Source organism: Varanus komodoensis, unplaced genomic scaffold (genome assembly GCF_004798865.1).
Source record: "Varanus komodoensis strain SLA01 unplaced genomic scaffold, ASM479886v1 scaffold47, whole genome shotgun sequence".
NCBI lineage: Eukaryota > Metazoa > Chordata > Lepidosauria > Squamata > Varanidae > Varanus > Varanus komodoensis.
In genome coordinates this window covers 4049584-4070058 of record NW_025336045.1, presented here as the reverse complement: position 1 = coordinate 4070058, position 20475 = coordinate 4049584, and the positions used below count along the sequence as shown (strand labels likewise).

The 20475-nt window shown below is 44.2% G+C and overlaps 1 protein-coding gene across 1 annotated transcript in view; it reads right to left on the bottom strand.

The window, feature by feature from the left end:
- Nucleotides 1-15617, bottom strand: part of APOB (apolipoprotein B) — a 47174-nt gene extending 31557 nt beyond the window's left edge. The window contains 13 exon segments of the mRNA XM_044445188.1: nucleotides 324-535; nucleotides 1098-1244; nucleotides 1347-1464; nucleotides 2595-2822; nucleotides 4479-4701; nucleotides 5343-5425; nucleotides 5540-5664; nucleotides 6279-6440; nucleotides 6620-6770; nucleotides 7952-8097; nucleotides 9321-9436; nucleotides 13398-13436; nucleotides 15542-15617. Coding sequence (XP_044301123.1) covers nucleotides 324-535; nucleotides 1098-1244; nucleotides 1347-1464; nucleotides 2595-2822; nucleotides 4479-4701; nucleotides 5343-5425; nucleotides 5540-5664; nucleotides 6279-6440; nucleotides 6620-6770; nucleotides 7952-8097; nucleotides 9321-9436; nucleotides 13398-13436; nucleotides 15542-15596 — 1805 coding nt within the window. The 5' untranslated portion in view covers nucleotides 15597-15617.
- Nucleotides 15618-20475: the final 4858 nt, after the last annotated feature.

Genomic DNA, 20475 nt, shown 5'->3' with positions numbered 1-20475 from the left:
CCTGGTCCTGACCTGCAATTTTCCTGGGCCATTCCTTTGCTTTCAGTCTGCCGCTTCACTGCATTCGCAGCACTGTGCCAGGACTTTGGGAAATCCCCTTACTTGGTGCACAAGTGGCACTTGTCAGGTGTGCTTTTAAGTTGTGTCTCTCCCCTGGGTGGGAAGCACAGTACTCTAGTCCACAGCCAGCTTCACCTGGGATTGTTACTGATCAAAGGTGAATAGGTAGCCTATGGATTCTTGCTTTCATGAGATTATTTCAGGTCTCCATTAATACACGATTGTGATTTTGACCGAAGGCAAAACTGCGCAGCTATACTTACGATTCAGTGAAAACGTCTTCGGAATCTAAGATGTTGGCAATGTGTGAGGCTACAAAGCTTTTTACTTGTTCATTCTTGTCCCTCTGAAGGACTTTAATGGCCTTGGAAATGTCAGGTGGGGAAGGGTTTCTCATCATCATGAGATAAGCAGTCAGGCGTTTTTCAGCCGGAGAGGAAGACTCCTGGAAAACTTTGACAAGAATCCCTTGGTCCTGCAACAATAGGATGAATGGAATATTGAAGCGTAAACATAAAAGTATGGTGTGATTCTTACTTTGGAAAACATTAGAGGTTCATTCCTTCAGTGACACTCTTTGAGTTCGATCCTCATATAAATCAAAGTATAGGGGTACTACCTCTGGCAGGGCCACCTTACCCCTGTAAAAAGTGAGATGGCTGGCTCAGGTGGTGCATGCTGGGAGGTGGCAGCAAGGTGTTGAAGGGAGAAGTGGGTGCTAGCCTGGAGGATATTGCCCTGCTGCTGGATGAAGAAAAGACGTAACTGCCATGCAGTTGCCTTTTTGTGGAATGGAGCAAGGACATGGAATGGGCGTAGACGCCACTGTGTCCTTGCCATAGGCAGCAAAACATTATGGGCCATCAGATCCAATCTGATGGATTGGTTCTAAAAAATATGAATCAGTCAATTAATACTGGCTTTTCCATGCTTGATGCACTACTTAGATATAAAATGGGATTTGTTTGATCACCAGGCTAAAGCATAATATGTGGAGGTGTGGGGAAGCCATAAAGTGACAAGACATTCAGCTTTACCTCTTCCGTAATAGTCATTTTTCTCAGTGCCTGAATAGCTGCTTTCTGGACTGCAGGTGATGCGGTGTTACTTCTTATACAGGTTTTCAGAGAGTGTTTCACTTGTGGATTGGCTTCTTCCATCACTTTCCCCATGTTGCCAATGGTCTGTGGATCATGCAAGAGAGAGAAAAATCAGTTTTCTCCAACCAGGGAATTCTAACATATAATCGATGGCAAAAGTGAAAGTTTTAACAAATAATAAAATACCCTCAGGGTCAAGTAAGTGAGTTCTTCATCCCCAGAGCATTCATTGTTGATCAGTGATGTCATAAAACCGGCAACATCCTTTATGTCTGTGGTGATTGTTCTTTCATTATCGTAGAATCTGTAAGGAAGGAAGGATGTGTCAACTAATTTCAAAGATGGAAGGCTAACTTAGAAAAAAGAAAGAACATGAGTGGGTTGAAGCTGTACCTCCCTTGCAGGTGTATTTTAGCTGCCCTTTCAAGTCAAGGTATAGTATGAACAGCCCATAAGGAAAATTGTTTTCAAAAGTTGTGTGTGATTTTTTTTTAAAGGTCCCACTTTAGTATCAGTGTCTCTTTGGGGCTTGTGTCGATCATGCTTGAGTGCTGGTGCTCATCAACTGTGCAACCTTTGGTGCTAAAAAGTTCTGAATTCTTCATATACTCAGCTATATGTTGGGGCTATATAGCAAAATAGACTAGCCATCCTTGACTCCAGATGTTTATTTGCATTCCTTAACATCATAAATCAGCCTTGCCCCCAACGCAGAAAGAAGAAAGTAAAGGGAAATGACAGCATACCCCAGTTCTTCTCCATCACCCCTTAACTAGTTCCTTTTCTGTATTGGAGATTTATTTTTTTTTTTAATGATTCTGCCCCTGCCCCAAATGTCGAATTCTGGGTGAGCTGAATAAAATAGTACAAATATAGCCAATGTTCAAATGAAGACACCGAGTAAATTTCAACTGATGAATCAATTCAATCTGCACAAAACTGCAAATGATTAAAACAATACTTTTGATGAGAAATTCATACTTCTTTTTGTTTGAATGTATATATTGCAGTGATGGCTAGAAGAGACATTCCCACCTTTGTAAGGGCATGGGGGAATGCTGCTTCAGTTTCCAGTTTTAATCAATTTAAATAGATTAAATTGTTTTGCTCAAGGAATCAGGAATTAACTTTTTCAGTCAGTGAAAACATTTATAATACTTTTAATTCAACCAGTTAGATGATCAAAGATTGCAGTCTTTATTAAGTTATACTTGGTTATACCTTAATACTGCATTTGTATCAGCCTATTTCCACCTGGCTCCCTCCAGATGGGCTGGATCATTGCTCCCATCATCCCCAACAAGAAACTTTGCTGGGGATGATGGGAGCTGTGGTCCAGCCCATCTGGAGGGGGCTTATTTGGGGAAGGCTGTTTCTCACTGTTTCCCCTAGAAAATCCTTTCCCTGCCAAAAGTACATCCACTAGTCACTTACCTATTGACTGCATTGCTCAAGGCGTAAAAAGAAGGCCGGCTCTGGTAGTGTCTGGCCATGTTGAGGATTTCCCGTATCCTTTTGGTGCACGGAGAAGGAAGCCATCCCAAGGTGTATGTAACAGCATCTGCCACAACTGGATCAACATTGCTGGTCCTCATGACCTGAAGGATGGCTCCAAAGCACTCTGGGGTTCCACACTGGGCCAGGGCCTGAATGGTGATGGGGCTAGAAAGGGAGACAAGCCAACCTCAGGGCTGCTTTGAGGGTGCATCCAGAGCAGCGCTTCTGTGGCATCATCAACACCCAACCCACTTTGCAACCTTCCATCAATCACTTGCGGTTCCCTTTCTGTCCATGTTATCAGCGTTCACCTTTCAGAATGCGCATTAGACCCCTTTCTATAGACATTTAGCTTCCCTGGCTGGTTTGGCAAACCTGAGATGGCAACAAGAATGCAACACAGAACCTCCCTAAAGGCCCCGATGCGAGAATTGCAAGGTGGTCTTGATATATCTCAGATCCCCAAAATCTTGTGCAAGTTTACGTGGGTTTGCCCCTTTTTCACAACAGCTTGGTCAAGGAGGCTTGGCTGAGAGACGTGAGTGACTCAAGGCCCTGAGTGAATGTCATGATTGAGCAAGGATTTGATGGCACGGTTCCCAGTCTCTACCAGCTTGCTGTCACATTGCTCTCATTTCCTTACAAAACGGGGACTCAAAGCACAAAGGACTCAAAGCACCAAGAGTTCAGGAAAGTCAATGCGATGACTCATGTCGTTAATGACTCATGCTTTATTCAGAGATAAAGGGGTCCCCCATCTTGCCGATTGTCCTCCCACTGGCACTGAGGATGCTTCTCTCCTTCCAGGCAGTGGAGCTTAGCAAGTAGGAGGGGTGGGCCAGATTAGGCCTGGCCACATACTTATCAACGGCATGGCTCAAGGCAAAAAAAGATGTGGCAGCTTGCAGATTATTGGTGCAGTCCTTAGACAAGACCAGGAAAGGAAAACCAGGAAGGATTGCACATTCTGGGGCTTTTAGGAAAGCCATCAGAGCACAACCATCACGATCCTTTCCATGCCAGTGGTGAGGGGAGCGGGGGGGTTGGAACACCATCTTCCAGGTTCATGGTCAGGGTGCAGTGACCAGCCCTGCAGCTGGAAATCCAAATGGCCCCATGCCCCCATCCCAGCCCATACCAAGTCTCGGGGCATAGGATTGTTCCTTTCATTTTGATACCAAAAGCTATGGTTCCATACTGGATGCCTGAAGTCGATTTCCTAGCTCTTAGGGAAAATCAGATTAGAAGTTCATTGTTTTTGAAATGGTTGAGAAATACTGCCTAGGACTGGACTGCTGGGCTGTATTCAGCCGGAGAGCTGAACTCCATTTCAGAGCAGCTACAGGGGACTATATTCCAGTGGTAGGTGGAACCACAGGTAAAAAAGGGTGGGGCAAAGTCAGTCAAAGGCATGCCGAAATACGACCCCCTGCAAAACAACCACCACCACCACCCAACTTAAAACTCTTAGTGCCAGTGGGGAAACACTGCAAAAGCCAGGAAAGGACCCAGTGATGGGTAGTTGGGGGAAACACTGTTGTGGCCACCTGCAGAGCTCTGGAGGGATGGTTTGGTAGCCCAAGTGGGCCAAATTTGGCTCCCAAGCCTCCCCTGTGGCCTAGGGTTTCTCTGAGGACAACATCTCCCAACCTTATTGCTCCCTCTGTTCTTTCTGGCACACGCAAGCTTGTCTTTCCTTGCAACACCCGAGCGGCTGCTGTTGGCTGCCCAGTGGTGTCACGGGGCGAACGTCTAGCATCCAGTTTGTTTGCTTTCACTGTTCATGCTAACCAATTTACACAAGTTCTTTTGATAAAGTACCTGGAAGTTTCTATCATCTTTGGCACCAAAGCATTCAGAGTGGCATTGTGCAACCCCCTCAGGCCAGTTACAAATCTGTAGAAAAGGCTGGCTCTTTTCTGGTTCTGCTCGGTGACGGATAGTTTCTGCAGTTCCTGAAGGACTTTCAGCACAGCATTGCTGTGCCTGGAGAACTTGGTCTCAACAGCTTCCAAGGACAGTTCTCTCTTTAGCCGGCCATTGACTGCAAAGAAATGCATCATTGCAGAAGGAGACATTGGAATCATCCCTTACGCAAACAAACAATTTATATGCAGTCTTTGGGCTGTTCCCAGTGGTGACTTTGTATTAGGGGAAAGTACTGCTGTGCAGGATGGTGGCACATAATTCTCTCCAATCTGCCCCTTATACTCTACTCTTGAGCTTTGGGGACCCCTAAACTAGAAAAGGGTAAGGAAGGGCACTGGAGGTAAAGTGGAAAGGGAGGCAGGTAAAGCTCAGATGTTGGGAAGGTGGGATCACTGAAGGCTGCTAGTACAAAGCCACCATTAACAATAGTGGTTATAAGAATGAGTTCCAGCGCCCCAGGATGATGCGTATTAAGATAGCTTGGATCCAGCGAACAAGCTTACCCATCAGTAAATAACCTAATAGTCCTGGATAACTGTGCCCTGTGCAGCTACACCTGTCCTTCATCCTTTCTGGTAGAGCATCAGTGGGCTGATCTGCAAAGCCTGCCTCGGCAAAAGTTGCACCCCTCCTGAGTGTTGCTCTCCTGGCAGCCAACATCCGTGCTTCTTCCCTTCTTAGTGTGCTCAAAATCCCCCGCTTTACCTCTGACCCACAAAACAGACCAAGTAGAGAATAATATCATTAACGCCTTACCATCAAAATTTCTGTTGTTGATTTTGGGGGTTTCTTCAAGTTTCAGTGTTTGCGTGACTTTGGCCATCATGCCGTACTCGTTTCTAAGTAGCAACAAGAGGGGAAAGGCACACGATCACCACGGCACTGTCTAAATATCATGCTACTTTCAACCATGTCTGTAAGAAGGAAGGGGTTGCACAAGGCATGCAACTTACTTGTATGAAAATGGCAGGAATAAATGTTTTTCAGTGCAGGTGACATCAGATATATGCTTTTTCTTTGAGTCAATAATGTATTGACAGCGCTGGTTGCTGCTTATCAGGCTGGACAGGGGCGTATTCTGCAAAGAGGATTGAGGCCGAGTTAGTTCACCGCAGTAGTGACACAAAGCACATAATGAATCGTTGTTAAGTTAGGCTTAACAGCGTGCCTTCTGCCAGAAGCATCGTCTCACCCTTCCTTTTTAGGTTTGTTTTTAAATTCAACATGCAGACTGAGAAAGATTCTGTGTGATCTAGAAACTTGTGTTATCACATTGTGAATTGTGATTGGTCATTATAAGGTTCAGATCACTGGTTTTACCACTCTGGGAAGAGATTTCATCAGAGTGTGCTGAAAAGTTGGAAGACAAGGTTTGCCTGTGAAGGTGATGGCACGGGACCGTTTGTGGTGTCCAAATCACCTCAAATGCAGCTGAGCAGGACAATTTCCCAGGGACCGGACTGTCAAAAGCTACTAGCCCTGAAGTATCAGAGTCTCAGAGGCAGCAGACCTATGTGCACCCCTTGCTGGGAAACATGGGCTTGAGGTGCTGTTGCACTGATGACCTGCTCGTGGGTTTCCCGTGGGCAGCTGGTTGGCTGCCATGTGAGCTGACGGCTGGAAGAAACGGACGCTGTGCTGAACCAGCACGCCCTTCTGCTCTGCTACTCGTATCGTGGCCCATCTACTCACCAACCCTTTAATGAGGGCAACTGGGCTGACATGATCTCTGATGGAGCTGAAGTTATCACAGTTTTTCAGGTTCCTGCTGATCACAATGTCGGCTGAGGCAGCTGGGTTGCTTTTCCAGTTTTGTATCTCAACATTGCTGTCACATTTTCCATATATAGTATCCTAGGAGGAGGAAAGTATCAGCTTCTATTTGTGTTTCCAAAATCAACTGACGTCCAGCTGAAATGCTTCCTTGATGATCCAAGGATAGCTTTTGCATTGGTACAGGCACCTGGTCTTGGCTTCTCAACCAGCTTTAATTACATAAAGAAAATAGGAAGTTTGAGGAGCACCCCACTTACCATGGAGAGTTGTTGGTCACTGCTGGTCTCCATTGGCACTAAAAGAGCAGAGATAATGCCCCTCTTGATGTTGAGAATGTGTGTTGGTTCATTGTCTGCAGGATAAAGCTGGACATGCTTCCCATCTTGAATACTGAATTTCAGATCAGACCTGCCCCAGACAAACACATATGGCATTTATGGAAAGAAAAATGGTGCTTCATATTCACATGGAACACACGGAAGTTGCAACAAAATGTGGGTGCTCCTGGTCACTCTTCAGATCAGCCAGCCATACCCTCCTCCAGAATACGCCACTGCCCCTTCCGCCTGCTCTTCTGCCCAATGGGGAGTGCTCTGTTGCTGCTGAACATGATCAGCTGTTGTTGGACTACCTGAGGCCGTTTTTCTCCTCTTGGGTCATCATCCCCAATATTTTATTATATTCCTGCAAACTCTGGAGTTGCTTCAAGCAAGCAGATAGCTCTTCTTTATTTCTCAGTAACCCCATTTTGGTATCATAGCTGCCGTAACACCGCTCAGCTAGCTTCGTCTATACAGCATACATGCACACACACACACAATATTTGCAGTTGGTCTATACAGTGCTGATATACTACAGCGTTGATTAGCACAGTACTCCACTTCCCCTACCTCACTCAGCCCTACCTGCACCCAACTTCTGCTGGCTACAGTGCTAAGGGGGCATCCGGCCATCTCCAGTTAAATGAACCCTGCCCACCAAGTAGGCATCACGCATCCATCCCCATCGCACAGGCATGTCAAGAGCTTCTACAAACCCTGTGCTGTGCACCAGGATCCTGGTGAGAAGCAAGCTACTGGATGAAGGCTGGTTGGCTACATTGCAATTCACTTAACACCGCAACAACTCAGCCTGGAACTAGCAAATGCCCAAAGGATGAATTAAAAACATTTTTATGGACAATACTATGTATCTGTTGTTAAAACCATATGTGTATTTAGATTTGCTCTAGGATCTAGTTATTTAGGGTGGAGTTCAGACAACAGGAGAACCCACATACAAGCTGAGCTTGGGTTGAGAGTGGGTTGCTGAAACAGATTGTCATGTTGTCCAAACCTGGCTGCCCTAACAAGCCATGGCTTGTTAACTGCAAGCAATCCATGAAGAGAACCCACTGTTCGTTGTCGGGTTTTGAACAGCTGGTTGTTCACCATGTTTTGTTATCTCAGCTAGGTACAGACAATGCAGCAGACTTGTTTCGGCAACAATCAACAAGTCACACTCAACTCGTACTCATCCCCAAGAATTATTGGGTCATTTCACTGAGAACTAAGGTCTGACAGAAAGTAACTTAAGTCCAATTTCCTTACTGGGACATGGCAGCAGCAAAGTCATCTGAGTTCTTTGATTCTTTAAGCAAAGGTCTTCCTTCAGAATCAACCCCAGAAACTTCTCGGAGGGTACACTGGCTTGTCCTCATGGTGTAATGGCATGTTTGTGGGACTTCCAGCTCAACCTGAAACAGAAAAGGAGGTGAGGTATGTTAACATCTTAATCATGCAGCCTTTGGATTCCCTGCAACAAATTAAGTGAAAGAATGGCTGAGTAGGAAATAGAGATGTCTGAGAAATCTGCAAAAGGTTCAGACGAGGTCACATTTCAATGAATCTGCACTCTGGATTTTGTGGTGGTCTGTCTTTTTCTGATTCAGAATCTGTCAACATGAAGACCAGGGTTTTTAAAAAACTTTTCAGGGAAATTTGCACAAATTCATACTTCCCCAAATGCACATCATCGCAAAAACTGGCACCACTGTCATGTGAGAACTGGGCCTGAGACACGAAAAATAGGGATGCTCTTGCATATAAATTAGATTATTGCCTTCTTTTTCAACACATTAAGCTTGAATTAATATGCCTGTAGATTACGTAGCAAATGGCTTAGACTCCTGTTGAAAGCATATTTGAATTCATAGGGTTTTGAAGGGAGCGTAATAATTAAAATAGAAATGCCATACATGATCCCATAGTGGAGATTGACTTCTGTACATGCCCAGGTGCTCACTGCTCAAGGCCCTCCTTTGTCCTGCTGCTTCTTTACCTTGAAACAGAATTTGGACAGGGAAGCCCTGCAGACAGAGCCCCACTCTCTGCAAAGGATGGCACCTGCCCACCCTGTTAGACTGTGTGTTAAAGCAAAACTTCTGCGTATAGATGCCAGGCCTAGCATAGTGAAAAGTTGGGATGAGGGAGATAAGATATGGTAGGCAATGAGATTTTAGTAATCCAGATTCTGTACAGCCAATTGTTCCATCAAGAACAGGCATGGATTCCTAAAGCATCTATTTTAGCATAATAACATAACAGAGCCCACCCTAAGGCATTTATTTTGGGATAGAAATACAATGAGGCCCATCAGTCAGCCATCTTTTTTGAGAGAGAGAGAGAGAGAGAGAGAGAGAGAGAGAGAGAGAGAGAGAGAGGTTTTTAGCAAAACAACTATAATAAGCAGAGCAAGCTGAAACAGACAAAGTTGCTAAGGGAATTTGATCCAATGGTCAGCCATCTTAAACAGCAGTAGCAACAATGGTATTCTTCTTCCCTGGGAGGTGGGCAGCCCGGCCTCGAATGGCAACTTCCCATTCACCAGAGTGCTGTTTGTACAAACTTCCCTGCAGGTACGAGGTCCACAAGTCAGTCCGTTCTATTCCACTTGGGCTTGCGCTTTCATTTTTCTTACCTTGCAGTTAATTTTTGAGCCAAAGTAGGACCCTGCTGTTCCCGTCACTCCACTGGCCGTATCCACTTCATAGAGATAGACATAATTTCTCATGTGCTTAAACCTGGTGGCCTCTCCTACAAGAAACAAACAAGTAAGTATGTTTGCACATCTTAACTTTTGCATATAATTGTTTATATTTAAATCACTGAAGCATTCGAGGGAAAACTCACACAATATAAATGATTCTTATTAACAGCAAACATCTAGAGGGTTTTTTCTTTTTGGGAGGGCAAGCCGCTATTTTCCTTTTGTAGGAAGCCTTGTATGCACACCTGCACACACACAGACAAGCCTCTCACAAAGAACATGTTTTAATGTAGAATTTTGTTTCCAACAGCAGAATATGTACATAAGTTTTTACTCGAGTTTTTACCTAGCTGTTCAACTGACAGTTTATTTCATGCTCAATGCAGCTGGATGCAGCCCAAAGCTTGAATGAGGAAACCACAGAAATTCTCAGTGTTGGATTCTTACCTTAAAATACATATCAATTTTACGAATATTGGTTAATTTCATAAAGTTTATATTGCGCTGAGGCAATGTTTCTGTGTTATGTGAAATAGCTTTATGATGATGTGTGCTGCTCATGCATCATTTGTCTTCTACAGCATTCCAGGCGGCCTCCACTCTCTTTTATCTTTGCAACAATCCTGTGAAATAGCTTAAGCTGGGAATGCCACCCATTGGCCCAAGGTCACCCGGTGAGTTCCATGGCTGTGTAAAGATTTGAACCTGGATCCCTGTGCTCCTAGTTAGACGATTTGGCTGCTACACCATGCTGGCTCGATAAATATGAATGTACAACCAGCCTAGATGTTCTCGGCGATCATCCAGGCTCACGTATCCATAGACGTGGACCGCACCTCCCAACACAGAAGAAAGGACTCTTGGCAGGTTCATCACGGTCCACAGTGGACAATGGCTCCTGGAAGTTGTCCCCTCTCCCCCACCGCGCACTGCATCTCACCCTGTGTCCTGGCCCAAGCCATGGAGATAATGAGAAGGAACAGCTGCAGATACCCTTGTATATTCACCCACTGTCTCACTCGTGATGAGAAAGGTGAGAAGGAGCACTTAGGACACGGGCATGGCAGGTACATTCCGTGAGGGAGTGAGGAGCACTGAGGATACCTTGGCTCCAAAAACTGGAGCCGGCCCTGATGGAGGGAAGTGCCTTCCAGGCAATTCATTTCTCCCCAAGGAGTGCTGAGTTCTCGCCATCTGACCAGCTTGCCAGACTCTTTTGTAGCACGGAACCCACCACTGGAGAAAAGAATCTCTGGTCCAAGGCCTCTGTCTCGATAAGCTGCTTGATACAAATGGATAACTAAATGAAGCCAAGCAACTGATCTGTTTTAGTGACTAAATTGATGCTGAAATATATCTAACCCTGAAGAAGCCCACAGGACCAAGTATCTTGGGAATAAAGACATCATATGAATCCTATTGCATAATGTTTTTCCAGCGGAATGACCATATTTCTTGTTTCCTACAAGGCAATACTCCTTCCCGCCCACCCCCATCATTGCTCTGCTCACTGTTAGTGTCACTGTCCTGATGACTATATATGCTTAAATTTGGGTTTAACTCCTGTGAAATCGTGTGTGTCTATGCATATTGCAAAGGCATATAGACAGAGCAAATACGATAAAATTGAGATGTTCTGGAAAAATGCTTAACTTTTTCCTGGGCTGTGCTGAAAAAGTGACTTAGTTATGGCTGTCTCTAGATGGTGCTAAAGTACTGTTTCTGAGAAAATTGAGCTTATCATCAGTGGACAGGAGGAAAACAACTCGGGGTATACTTTGACCCTGAAGATGAACACCATGTATCCAGTCAAGCAGTCAGGGACAAACAAAGTATTTCACAAAGGTTGTTCATAAACACTTCCTGATCTTTCGTTCTTTTTAACATGTCACCCTATCTGTAATTTAGTCTCAAGCCAGTTCTGTATGTCTGTGTTAGAACGAACATCTAGAATTTGGCAAATGTCAAAATGAATAATTGAAAACAGATATATTCCCCTGCTTTTGTAGATACACAAGTGATGCTGACAATCAGATATAGGTTATTGTCAACTTCCATTGAATTTTCAAGCATTCAAAAAGTGTCTTATAATTAACTTATAGTTCAGATGGATGTTCAAGCACCATTTGATCTTAGAAATTCAGTTTTCCTTGGGCAGAATCCAATGACGTGCTTATGCCTCCATCAAGTTTTTCATGCCACATGGATTCCTTCCGTAAATGGTGTGTCCCATCAATTCTGTTGCCTAAGCGGGCTTCGCAGCTTACACACAAGCATTTCATTTTGGGTGGCTTGGAAAGGGCTAAATTGCTGTTGTGCAAACAGTCAGGGCTGCTTGTGCAAAGAATCTGGCAGTGTGTAAGAAATCAGTGGGAACATAAAGACCCCACTGAAATTTTGGATTCTGTCTACATTGCATGCATTAATGCAGGCTCTACAGATCAGCATCTGTAAGTACACAACCTTGGGATAAAAAAATAAAATAGTAAAACTAGCTGTTTAAAACCGATCATTTGGTGATTGCGACAGAGATTAAAACTTATACCAGTACATATACTGGGGCAACAATGCTCAAATGAGCACAGGTCCGGTGATGAATAATTAAAAAGAGGCCACATGGGTTGTACCCAACTCTATTTCCAAAATAAAGTCTGGGGTTAGCAGCATACAGGAGGGAATATAAAAATGTATCAAGTTTCAGATAATGAAGTTAGACCCAGACATAGTCATTCTTAAAGCTCTTGAAATCTATGCAACCTGCTTTTGGCATGATTGACCTGTTCCATTGATTTCACTGTGCCTACCATAAGCCTGACTAAGTCTGGATCTAACCCACTCACTAGTCCAAGTCAGACATTCACAGAGAACAAACCAACTCCTATCTTAGCACAACAGCCAGCAGGGTCTTGTTGCATCACATAGTCATGCCCTGGCATCGTGCATATTACATAATTGCCTGCAGATTCTGGGAAAATATTTGAAGAGGGGGCCTTACACGCATACAGCTGTCTGTGGTAGGCACCTGCCCAGAGTTGTTCGTGTCATACACACAGGGGCCAGGTTGGCAGTGCCTACACAGCGTGTAGAACTGAGTTGCATTGCACAGATCTCCTACTTGGATGTCAAGGTAAAAGATGCTTTGACTGTTTAGTTTAGTTTAACATGCATGTATGTAGAAATGAAAATTAGGAGTAGCACTAGCTAAGAAGCAGGTAAACAGTTCAGTCAGTTGCATCGTTTGCCATGAAATTTATATAATTTCTCTGGTTCTGCCTGCGCCTGCAAAGGAATAACCTTGAAAGTCATGCACCAAACAGCAACGCAAGATAAAGTGAACTCTGAGTACCAAGACCACAGTCATTCCTTTTCCCAATCATGCATAATGCAACAGATCTGCCTTGCAGTTGACAAAGTTAATAATTTCTGCTTGAGTTAGGGTTCCAGAATTAATGCAAACAATTTGGACAACTTTTCGAGGAAGGTCTCAGGAATACAGATGTGCGTGCAGCATTTTTTCCAGCAGCCTGAGCAGGTATTCCTGTCCTCCAATGTCACTGTGTGTTTGGCTGATATAGTAGCAACAAATTAAATATGCTAGTTTGGTAGCTTCTCTTGCCTTCCTCCCAGGCTTCAATGGGCTGCCCCAGATTTCATGGTTAAAATACTGCATCTATATTTATTTGATTAAATGTCTATCTGTAGTTGCCATCTTTCCCCTCCATCAGAATCCATTTTTAAATAGTGAAACACCGGCTCAGGGAAGAAAGAAGAGAGGCTTTTGTGACCATCAGTTTGCAATCAAAGTGATATATAGATTGCACTGTGCCTAAATTGCCTCTGCTGTTAATATGAGCTGCTGAGTTTGAGTCAGGTGAGATGACGGTACATCTAAATAAAATGCGGTAGATACCACTCTGCAACACACGGTCATGAGCGCTCTGTAAGCTCCAAAACCAAGAATGTGCTTAACGGGTGTTTTAAGTAAGCAGCAGGAAGAGAAAAACTTACTTGAACAAATAGTATTTGTATTTTCAGACCCCTCATCATCTGTAAAATAAAATTAAAATGGAATTAGTTGGTTCCTTTCTAGAAAACTTAGACCAATTATTATCCAGCAACAATAGGGAAATATATTTGGAACCAATACAGCAACCAGAAAGGCAGTTCATAAGGAACCACCCAGTTGTGTACTAAGGACAGATTTTGCAAGAGTACCACAAACCTTTCATCTTGTCACTGACAGACTATGTAAGATTGTAACCTGAGGATCTCTCTTCCTAAATTGGGTTGCATGGAAAAAAAATAAATAAATACCCACAGGCTGCTATTGTATGTAGTCAAGTGTCAGATTAATGGCTTTTTTGAAGTGCTCAGAAATACAAAAAAATACCAAAAAGACAACTAAGGTTCCCATTATATGTAGAGCCTCTTCGTAAACATGCTGTGTATTTGACTTTACAGTCCAAAGGCAGTGTTCTATCTGGAATTAGCTCCTCAAATTTGTGGACTGAAGGCTTCTTTGACTCGTTTTTCTCTTTGCTAATAACTGGCATCATCTCTTGTACTTGTGAATGATAGAAGAACATAAACCATTAAGAAATGAAACTTGGTGCAAGTGAATTTCTTGCAAATCATCTTAGCTAATACCTTCAAGATCTACATTCTGGCTCAGACTAATGAGAAAATGACTGCTTCAAAAAGGAGAGAGTGTTCTTAAATTTTCTCTTTCAAGGAGAATGTTGCTAAAATAAGGAGGTACATATAAATCACCATAGGCTTTTCTGACTAAATTCTTCATATAATCCATTTGTACAGTACATCTGTACACACACACACACACACACACACACACAGAGCGAAGACAAATCTACATCAATATTCTAGAAAATTCAATAAATTACAATGAGGACAAGTTTAAACATTTCACAACCAAGTGGAAGTTCCAGTGCTAAACTGTTATTCTCTTTGGCGGGGAAGAATGCAAAGTGCTACATTAGTTGGAGACCATCTGTGAGGGACCATATGCAAAGCCATGAAAAAAACAAAAGCAAATTGAACTCAGAGGCAACTGCATGGGCTTATATTGCTCCAACCAATATGGCTCCACTGAAGTCAACTGAAATCTCGGTGATACATGCACTAACAACACAACTTCATACTTGGTCTACTCAGGCGTAAGTTCCAGAGCTGCCTTACCTAGAAACTCAATGCCCCTTGAAATCCATGGAATTCCAGCCAGAGAAAAAGTGCTTGCGGTTAATGTGCAAACACCACCATCCTGAAACCTAGAGACTTTTGCTTGAATTCACAGCCTTAAATTGGTCCTAAATATGGTGCTCTGAGTCTAATACTGCCTTCCCTAACCTGGTGTTTGCTAGATATTTGGGCCACAGCGCCCCATATTCCTGACTATTGCCCATGGATAGTCCAAAACATCTGAAGTTGCATGTTGGCAACTTAGAATTGGAACGCCCTCGGAGGCCGAAGTGATGCATGCTTGGCTCCAGAATAATACAATGTCTAGAGACATGTTCTGAAAGAAGAGTCTCTAAGATTGTCTCTCCGTTTCCTTTGGTATAGGGATGGAATTTCAGTATTTATTACAGTAAATGTTCGAGTCAATAGGTGTTGATTTTTAAATTCTAAACATTGGGGAACTCTCCCCCCCCCCCGCCCCCGTGTGTGTGTGAAAAAGAATGTCAGAAACCATAACGGAAACCCTGGAAACAACATCCTCGATACACATCTTTAAAAAACAGCAGCCCTAAACAAGCTATTTAAATGACCAAGGACCATCCTGTTGACCTGTCCATCCCGTCACGTCACAGCAGGGCAAACTGGCTGCTTCAGCTCAGTCTTCTTCTTGAAGGTGAACAGGTGCCACACTAACGCATCCAGCCCGAGAAAAGTCCCACCACACTAACTGTGCGTAGGGTGTGCAATCAGCCAGCTGGTACCACAGAGCAGATTTCCACAGATTTCCACAGATCCACTTGTCAGATTCCTGACGGCTCCATTCCATAATCATAATCTGCTCGGCTCTCTTTCCTGTCTAAGCCGCCTAGATGTAGCATGAGATTATCTAAGGGTTTTCCCGAGTAAAAGAGCAGAGGAAGGGGTGTTCCCCCACGCCAAGGTGAGGTGCTACTTACGTGTCCAGGCACCAGTGCTGAGCAGCAGCAGCAGCCAGAGCTGCGGGGCCCTCATTTTGAGCAAGGGACCCTTGCTCCTCTCTCTGCTCTTCTCCTTCCAGCCTCGCACCAAAGACAGACTGAGCACCCCTACTTGGACCGGCCTTTAAATAGTCCCTGGGAAAGCAGCTGAGCCAAACGGTTTAGAAAGTTCAGAGCAAATTACAAAAGGTCCAAAGGTTAGAGTCCTGGAGACTCTTTGCGAGAGGCACGGCTGCTCAGGCAGCAGAAGGTGTGCAGAAGGCATGGGGGCCAAAACGGGACCCCAAGGCTCCTTATCCAGCCACAGTCTATATGACCCCTACCTGGACATCTTTCACATACAATATTTTCCCTCTGTGGCTGTTTTATTACCATCACAGGACTGCACAACTGAGTGAGAAAGTAGATTTTATACATTAGGAACCTCTCCAGCTAAAGCTTTGGATCAGGATGAATATGCTAATACAGCTGGCCACACTCTGGTCACTTCCAAATAACCACAGGCATAGGTAACCCTGAGCCAACACAGCTTGCCCGGGTTAAGGCCTGACCCCATGCAGAATTTCCACTTGCAGTGCAGTGCCCCACAGTGCTTGGGGCAGCCGAGATCCCAGGCAACGGCAGCGGATCTGGCCACTGAGTGGCCTCTCCTTTGGGCTCCAGGTGTGTTTGCAGGCTTTGGTCCCAGCTACACTTCTCCCCCGGCTCCTCCCCTGCTCCACCTCCCACCATCTTCCCGGTGACAGCCTTACTGAGCATTGCAGCAGCTCAGGGGTAGCCACTGGGTTTGCTCCAGCTGTTTTGGACTATATGTCCCATAAGCTTCAGCCCATGGTGATGAATGATAGCAGCTGTGATGCAAATCTCTGAAGGGCGTCACTTTGCTTACCTCTGCAACGGATCCTTCTATGACAGCATCTTTACATGAGACTTACATGATGTGTCATGTGTACAGGCATAGCACGGCTATGCACACACCATCCACCACACTAAAATATAGATGGTCATAATTTTATGCTCTCTTTCAAGGTTCAGATATAGAGTAGAGGTACATAGAGCTATGGAGTGATGTCGCTGGTGTAGGTGCATTAAGGAAGAGCCAGGAAAGGCCAAAGCTAATGAATCACCTGTTTTCCCCCTGCAGATTTCTCAAATTCATTTCTTTGCTGCCAAGCAATAATGGTTGCACTCCTACATGCGACCCTGTTATCTTGTTTTGAAGGTTTCTTTAAGGCTTATACTTGGAGAAAAAGTGCAGTGCCTGTTTGTCTGAAAACGGACAAGCAACATCACCTACAAAAGGCTCCTATACCTTTGCATTCCGTCCCATCCTGCCAGTAAGCAAAAATGTTAGTGCTGCTGGTTACTCGATCCACTGGAGTCAACAGGGAGACCCATGAAGCTCCAGATTTTCTGAGGTGTGGTTCAGATTCAGACCCACAATGGGACGAGCAACTTGGGACAAATCAGGGTCTTTTCCAACGCAGGGTCCAAACCACCTTTTGTCTTCAGGGCACACCCTTAACCAATCCTTCCTTTCACTTATCTTGAGCCTATTGTGCAACCATTGCATTGGGAGAATCCAGATTTCAGAATTAGAAGAGAGGAACTTTGACTGCATGCAAAATATCATCTTGTGCTCTCTGTCTGGGGCTGCTTTGAGGCTGGTTCAGAAGACGCAGCTGAGGAAGAAATACTGCAACAACAGAACGCCTTGCCATGTGCACATTGTCCTAATATCACATCATTGGTTGCCTAAGCTAACAAAACAAACAATAACTCCTAGGGACACTATTACTTTTTCATTGATTATTGGAGTAAATGAAGGACTGAATTGTAAAGAACTGTTGGTGGTACTTTCGGGAGTCATGAGAGACAAGATTGCAAGGTTTTGGAAAGATGCTCAAGGTCTTTTATTTAGGAAATACCTTGATAGGATATGGTGAATGGCATTGATAAAAAAGCTGACCACCCATTTTTGTTTGGCTAGAGGAGAAAGAAAGAGAGATGATTTTGTTAGAATCTGGTATCCATTCTTGATGTATTTCCAAGGGCTTGATGGGGTTCATGGACCTTGATTTCTGGACTAGTAAGGTTTTAATAGCACAAAAGCAGTGCATTTAACAGTTTATTCTAGTAACTGTATTGTTGCGGATATTCATAATGCGACTATATGGTGTATATCTCTTAAAATAAAAATGTGACTGGGAAAAATAATATCACATCATAATAATTGGTGTGAAAAATATGATGTGGAGCTGCCATGAAGGACAATTTTGTTTGCCATGCTGCTTAGCATATACAGGAAACCACTGGGCGTGGCCACTGGTGTTTTGGGCAAGGCGTTGCAGTCTGCTGGTGACACCCAGCTCCACTTCTCCGTTGCATCTGAACGGGGAGAGGCTGTGCGTGAGCTAGAGCAGTGCTTAGTGGACAAGGTGAGGCACAGCAAGCTGCATCCTGGGAAGACAGGTGCGCAATGAGTTCACCTGTCCTGCCTGGGGTTGGCTCTCGAGGAAAGAAAGGTATGCAACTTGAGAGATGTGCTGAGATTCATTATTGCTATTAGAAGCATGCTGCTTGCTTATGTATGTATTATATTTATACCCCTCTCTTTTCCTTCCAAAGAACTCAAGGCAGCTTACATCTTTCTCCTTCTCATGCTCTCAATCATATCTGCACAACAGCCTTGTGAGGTAGGATGGGCTGAGAGTCTGTGACTGGCCCAACGTCATGCACTGGCCTCCATGGCTGAATGGGACCAGTTTATCCACTGCAAACCATGTGCTGGATACCTAAAATTGGACTACTGTGCTGCACTGTAAAAGAGAAAATCTTTATTATTATGTATGGTAAATACATTTGAGGTTTTCAAGATAATCTAGATCAATGAAGACAAAAGTGCAGCTTTAGCCAAAGTCTAAAGTCTGAAACAGTGCAAGGAATTTAGTCCAAAGGAATACTTATTTGTTATATCTTTGCAATAATAAGCCACCATGAATTTATCCTGCATCCAAATTAAATGCTTATCAAGCAATCCACCAACCCAGATACAAAGCTTCTAAATTAATCTCTAGTTTGGGCCTTTTGAGAGCCATTTTCATGAGAATCTCCCCTTGATAAAGATACATTCAAGGCACAACTGGGAGCTTACCAGCCTTTGCAAATCTCCTTCGTTTAAGATTTTTTTTAAAGAGCAAATAGCCTCATGAAATGATCCTACCCTATTTATGGGCAGAAATATTGGGTGGTGGAATTTCACTGAATTTCTTCAGCTGGAGGAGAAATTTCCTTTTTCTGTGGTAGGCCTCTCCGTTGGCATGGTCATAGCACAGGGTTTCTTCCCCCTAATGATTTTGAGGTTTTGTTCTGCCATTGCCATCAGCAACAGCATCATCTGTGTTGGCAGCTTAGCCTCCCTTTGCATCACCATAACACAGGTGTGGAAGGGCCCTGTTGTCTCCACCTTCCTGATGTAGCTTCAAGGAAGTTTTATTCCCCATGAAAGAGGATCCCATTACTCTGCCTCATTTTCAGGAATTTTATCTTGCAATTCTGTGGAGGTTTTGAGCACACCTACTGACTGCAAGGCAGCTGAAGGAGCTGTGTTGTTGTGTGTGCTCTTTCAAAGCACACCTCTCCATTGCTCTGCACCCTTCTAGGCTACCAGAACTTCCTGATCCGAAAAAGAATTACTTCGTAATGTTTTCTCCTGGGCTTTAATTGAAATGCAGTAAGCTGCAGAGACTAGTGGCTGCAAGAGACCTGATTGTACAATGAAAGATGGGACACTTGTGCACATTCCTCAGCCAGTTCCTCATCTGAGTAAGTACAAGAAACCTGATCCTATTTTCTTCTTCCTTGAATGTCTTTTGAAAGCAATTTCTTCTCTATCAAGTTGAATGAGAATGCTTGATAAAAATGTGGAGAACTTTCAGCACAGTGCGGTCCCCTCTTCTTCTTAAAAAGTCTTTTCAGCACCAATAAATATGCTCTTAGGATTTATTACAGGTATGATGCACAATTAGTTAGAAGCAAGGATCTAATCAAATACAAGTAATAGCACTGGCAGGGTGCCAGTTCCGGTTTCAGCCGGGGAAGAGCAAACAAGAAGGGGGATGTGACATGGGGAAAAAAGGAGTTCCACAGGGCAGGCTCCAATGGGACACTAATGCTTTGCTAAGTCTCTGACATGCTGCCTGCTCTGTTGCGCAAGCAGCCCCACCACTGGTGCAGTGTCGAATTAGCGCTTCCAGAGTAATCTGAAATCAGTTGAAATGCTTGCTTAGGGGTTTCCTCTGGGAAGTGCTAATTCTCTGTGCTTGCACAATGGAATTGGTGGGAACTACCCTTTGCGGAAGGGTTGCAGTGGGGTGGAAGGGACTCGGCAAAGATTTAAGCGCCCCGCTGGATTCAGCCCACAGAAAAAGAATGCAGCTAGGCCGAGGCCTTGAGGTCGAGGTCCAGGGCCACAAAGCCCAGGAGCCTAGAGAGAGCAGCTGGTACAGAAGCAAACTGCATTTTATTCCTGTAGTCAGGATGGCACAATAAGAGGACTGGTTTAGAACACAAGAATGCACGTACCAGTAAACAGTTTTGTTGTGGCTGTAACATATCAAAAATACAGAAGCAGTTGGGAGTACAGAAGCATGTGTCTCACAGCTGAAGTAACACACACGGATATCTAAAGGGGCCCCCCATAAGACCATTCTGTCTAGGATCTAAAACTATCAAGCTGCACAGCTGAGCATATATGATATTAACTTGGAAAAAGCATTGCAGTTGGTGCAGATACTTGTTAGTCCTTGTGGTAAGCAGGGCTAGAAATGCTGCTGGGAAATAATCACCTCTTGACTGGTTGTCAGAATGAAAATATCCCAGTGCAAGAAAATGTTCGGGCACCAGACTTGATA